This window comes from Myotis yumanensis, unplaced genomic scaffold, assembly GCF_028538775.1.
Source record: "Myotis yumanensis isolate MYYU_CA2020_CCGP unplaced genomic scaffold, mMyoYum1.0.hap1 SCAF_7, whole genome shotgun sequence".
Classification (NCBI taxonomy): Eukaryota; Metazoa; Chordata; class Mammalia; order Chiroptera; family Vespertilionidae; genus Myotis; species Myotis yumanensis.
Window position 1 is genome coordinate 68,361,705 of NW_027223758.1, and position 4,757 is coordinate 68,366,461.

The 4,757-nt window shown below is 52.8% G+C and overlaps 1 protein-coding gene across 1 annotated transcript; it reads left to right on the plus strand.

Moving 5' to 3' along the window:
* The first annotated feature begins 280 nt into the window (after positions 1-280).
* Positions 281-4,436, plus strand: OCSTAMP (osteoclast stimulatory transmembrane protein). The gene is made up of 3 exons (XM_070421595.1): positions 281-324; positions 2,759-3,749; positions 4,080-4,436. Exons 1-3 carry the CDS (start codon positions 281-283, stop codon positions 4,434-4,436), a joined length of 1,392 nt encoding a protein of 463 aa, XP_070277696.1.
* Positions 4,437-4,757: the final 321 nt, after the last annotated feature.

Genomic DNA, 4,757 nt, shown 5'->3' on the forward strand with positions numbered 1-4,757 from the left:
ACTATCAGGACTAGAGATGTTGCTTGGGAAAGGCCCGTTCTCTCCTCCCACACCTTCTACCCACTCCTGCCTACCCGAAGAGGATGAGGCAGCTTGCTCAACCTCCTGGGAGGTGGGCCCCGGCAGGGCGGGACAGGCGGCCAGGAGGACTTAATTAAGGGCAGAAAAGCAGAAGTGACAGGCTTTCCCAAGTCTCAGAGGACGAAATTCCCCACACTTCCTCTCCACCTGCTGCCGCTGCCTAAGGCCTCCTGGCTGGCTCCGCTGCTACTCGGGAGGCATGAGGACCCTCCAGGGGACAGCTGCGCACCTCATCAGGACCGGGTAGGTCTGGAGACCTTGGATACTGGGAGTGTCAGGCATCTGAGGTTGCGCCTAGGTCTCATGCTCTGCCATTCCCTGGCTGCATGCCTTTGGGTAAATCCTCACCTCGTTGAGCCTCGTTTTCCCATTTATGGAATGAGAGTAACAATGATGTCTGTAAGACTGTACTGAGAATTGAATGAGGAAGTGCTCGTGTAGGACTTGCTATTGTGCTTGGCTCAGAGTAAGCACTCAATAAATGGCAGCTAAAATCCTCAGTGACCACACTCAACACAGGCCTTGGCACCCGATGACTTAGAACTGGTTTTCCATTCCAATATTGTTTACAGCAGCTATTTATTCTCACAGCTACCAGGTTTTGAATACTAATGATACAGTAGGAGGTGGTTTAGTCCCAAATTAAAATGCCTTCAGGAGCCGGGGAGGTCATAATTCATTAACTCCGACCTCAATGGGTCCTCCATGGTGCCCAGCATTTCCTTTATTCATTTACTTTCCCACTTTCCTGGACAACTACCTTCTCCTGGATCTTCAAGCTTTCATTGCCTCCTCTGGCATCCTCACCATCAGCGCTGACCTTTCTGAGCAAACAGAAGCAAACATGCTGTAGTCAATAAATACTTACAGAGCACTCACTACATGCCAGGCACTATTCTGGGCACTAGGACATATCAGTGATCAAAAGAGACCAAGTTCCTGCCTGGTGGATGCTCTAGTAACAGACAATAGCTAACATGATACAAGTTGCCAGACACAAAATGACCCTATGCTGTACTACTTTTATTGTACCATTCTATAGATGAGAAAACTGAGGTACAGGGAGGTTAAGAAACCTGGCCAAGGCCACACAGATGGTGAGTGGTGATTTGAATCCAGGCAGTCTGGAGTCATGCCTTTAACAATTGCAGTGTTCTGTGCATATCTGATGATGCTGATATATAATTGCCCACACTTTGCCTGTCCACCTACCATCATCTGTACCCATTTCCTCTGCCTTCCCACCTGCTATTAAGAACGAATGGCCCCTGCTTCTTCCTAAGACCAGCCCCACCTTTTGTGCTCTTGGTCTCATCCCTGCCACCCATGAACATCACTGCAGGGAGCCTCCCCTTCATCACTGTCCCCCCTCTTTAGTGGATCTCCTATCTGCAAGCCTGCCAGAGCTTCTTCCATCTTAAGTGAATTCTCTTGGTCACATTTCACCCATCGGCTACTGCATCTTTCTTGACCCATCAGCAGCATTTGACATAGTTGATCGCTCCCTTCTTCTTGGAACATTTTATTACTTGGCTGTTCAAGCACCACATTGCCTGGTTTCTCGGTCTCCTTCGCTGGTTCTTCACCTTCCAAACTGTTAACCCTAGAGTTCAAGGGCTCAGTCCTTGGATCTCCCTCCTCCTCCTCAACACACGTCTTGAGGAATCTCATCCTGCCCCTTGATTTAAAATACCATCGATAAACCAACAACACCCAACATTCTATCTCTAGCCTGATCTCTCCTCTAAATTCCTGATTCGTGTTTCCAACCACATACTCAACAGCTCCACTGAAAGGCTAAATTGGCAACTTAAATTTCAGACTTTCAACTGAATTCCTCCTCTCCCCACTTCACTCAAACCTGCCTGAACCACAGACTTTTCTGTCTCAGGAAATGACACCTCGATGCTTCCAGTGCTCAGGCCACCAAACCTCATGGTCCTCTTTCTCTCACAGCCACAGCCAATCAGTCTGTCAATCTTATTGACTCTCCCAATAAAACGTATCCTGAAGCCAACCTCTTCTTATAATTCCTCCGCAGCCACTCTTTAATGTAAGCTCTGTAAGGGCAAGGATTCTTGTCCATTTATTCATACCTGTTTCTCCAATGGGTGACACATAGTAGTTGATTTAAAAATATTTGTTGAATAAATCAATATAAGGAAAATAGATAAGTTTCTCAGAGGTCAACTGATCCACTCTCCCTTTTTCTTCTCCCCCCAAATTATAAAAGAGACACTGAGGTTTAGAAAGAAGGCATGTTCAGTGTCACACAGTGCCAACAGTGAAACCGTGTCTTTATTTCTCTCGTTCTCATTCTCTCTCTTTTACTTGTGCTTCTCTCTTCATGACTCTTTCATTTCCTTGGGACAGTTGCCCTCACAAAATTGGGATTATGGATGCAAGCATCCTCCCATCCTCAGGAATTGCATAGAAACTGGGTTCTTCCCTGACAACTCTAGTGTGAATAATCCTGGGGAAGGCTCTGATTGGTTCAGCTTGGGTCAGGTGGGTTTGGGGTGGGTTATTCTAATTGGCCCACTTGGGAAGACTGCCCACTCCTTGGGTTAAAGGGGTGGAGCCTGTTAGTAGGTGAAGGGTTTGTGGAGCAGAGACATTGGGCAGACACCCAACCCCCACCCTCCTGATAAAGGTTCCCCCAATTTCTTGTGTGCAGGTGGAGATTCTGGCTTTTGGGGCTCTGCAAGGCCCTTGTCCCACTGCAGGCTACCTGGGTTGCCTTCTCTCAGCCTGTCCCAGCCAGCTGTGACCAGCTGTTGATCCAGCTTCTCCTGTGTGGTTCCCTAGCTGTTGCTGCTGCAGGTCTGGCCCACCACTGGCTGGTGTCCTCGCTGCTTTATCCTCTGGGGCCCTCGGCCATGGTGGCCTCTCTCTGTGGCCTCCTGGTCTTACTAGGCCTGGGCCTGGTGCCTCCAGCTCGCTGCCTGTTTGCACTCAGCGTGCCAACTCTGGGCACAGCACAGGGCCGCCGCCTGCTCCTATCCTGGAGCACTGCCACCTTGACTGTCACCGTGGTGCCCAACGTCTTGGCTAACGTGGGCGCAGCTGGACAGGTGCTGAGGTGTGTCACCGAGGGCTCCCTGGAGAGTCTTCTCAACACCACTCACCAGCTACACACAGCGTCCAGGGCTCTGAATCCCACCGGCCGAGGACTGACACTCCAGGCCCAGGGCAATGGCTCTGTCTTCCGGCTCCACATGCTCAAGGTCACTCAGCAGGTCCTGGAGGACTTTTCTGGCCTGGAGTCCCTGGCCCAGGCAGCAGCGCTGGGCATCCAGCGGGTGGTGACAGGGCTCTTTATGCTGGGCCTCCTGATAAACTCAGCCCGGTATCTCCACGGCTACCTGACTGACCTGCGGTTTGATAATGTCTACGCCACACGGCAGTTAGCCCAGCAGCTGGAAGAGGCCGGGGCCACACACCTGCTGGCCTCCCCACCAGCCTGGCTGCTCAGGGCGGCTTGGCCAAGGCTGTCCCAGGGGGAGCTGCTGAGCTGTCTACTAAGGCTGGGGCTGCTCACCCTGCTCCTGGTGGCCACAGCGGTGACCGTGGCCACAGACCACGTGGCCTTCCTCCTGGCACAGGCAGCCGTGAACTGGGCTCAGAAGCTGCCTGCTGTGCCCGTTACGCTCATGGTCAAGTATGATGTAAGTGTGTGATGGGAAGATGGTCATAGAGTCATTTTCTTGAGGGAAGGGGTAGGGTTCGTGAAATCCCTGACTTGCAATTGAATTTTACTTACCTTCAAGTCAGAGTCCTGGGATAGGCTGTGGGACCTGGGGCATCCGCAGATGAACTTATTTAATTCCCACTACAACACGACACAGTGTTTCTGTTCTCACCCCCTACTGCTTCTGTGCCCATTTTGCAGATGAGGGCAGGGAAAGTTGAGTGGGCCCTGAAAGCGGCAAGTGGTGGGGGGCAGGGAATGGCTAGAGCATCTGTCAGTTGACTTGGCCTTTTTCTCCTTTACGAAGGCTGCCTACACCGTCCTGGACTTTGTCCCCTTTCTCTTCAACCAGCGGCCTCTGGAGAAACCCTTCCACTCTGCCCACAAGTCCTTCCAGTGGGAGCTCTGCTTCACCTCCCCCGGCTGCCCGCTGCTGCCCGCCCAGCGCCCCCTCATGGCCGCCCCCCTGGCCGCAGGGGTCCTGCAGCTCGTGGCTTGTTCCACGGTCCTCCTGGAGACCTACGCCCGCCGACTGCGGCACACCATCGCAGCGTCCTTCTTCACGGCCCAGGAGGCGAGGCGGGTCCACCACCTTCGTGCCCGGCTCCAGCGGAGATACGACAGGAACCGAGGCCAGCAGCTGCCCCTGCAGGCTCCTTCCTGACCCCCACACCTGGACCTGCCAGCCAGCACCCAACATGGATAGACGTGCCTGGACGTACTGGACCCCTGGAAGGACAGAGAGCCCTGGAGAAGAGGGGAAAGATGTTTGGAGTCACACAGACCTAAGTTGTCATCTTGGCCCTTCTGCCGCCTCCCTGTGTGACCTTGGGTGGTGGCTGCACCTCTCTGAGCCTCGTTTTCGGCAGCCACATAATGACAATGATGTGAGCTACTTTCCACACGGGAATGTGGGAAGGACAGAATGAAATATTGGGCATGAAAGGCCCCCATACAAGAAAAGGCTATGCCAAGCGGAAGGCAA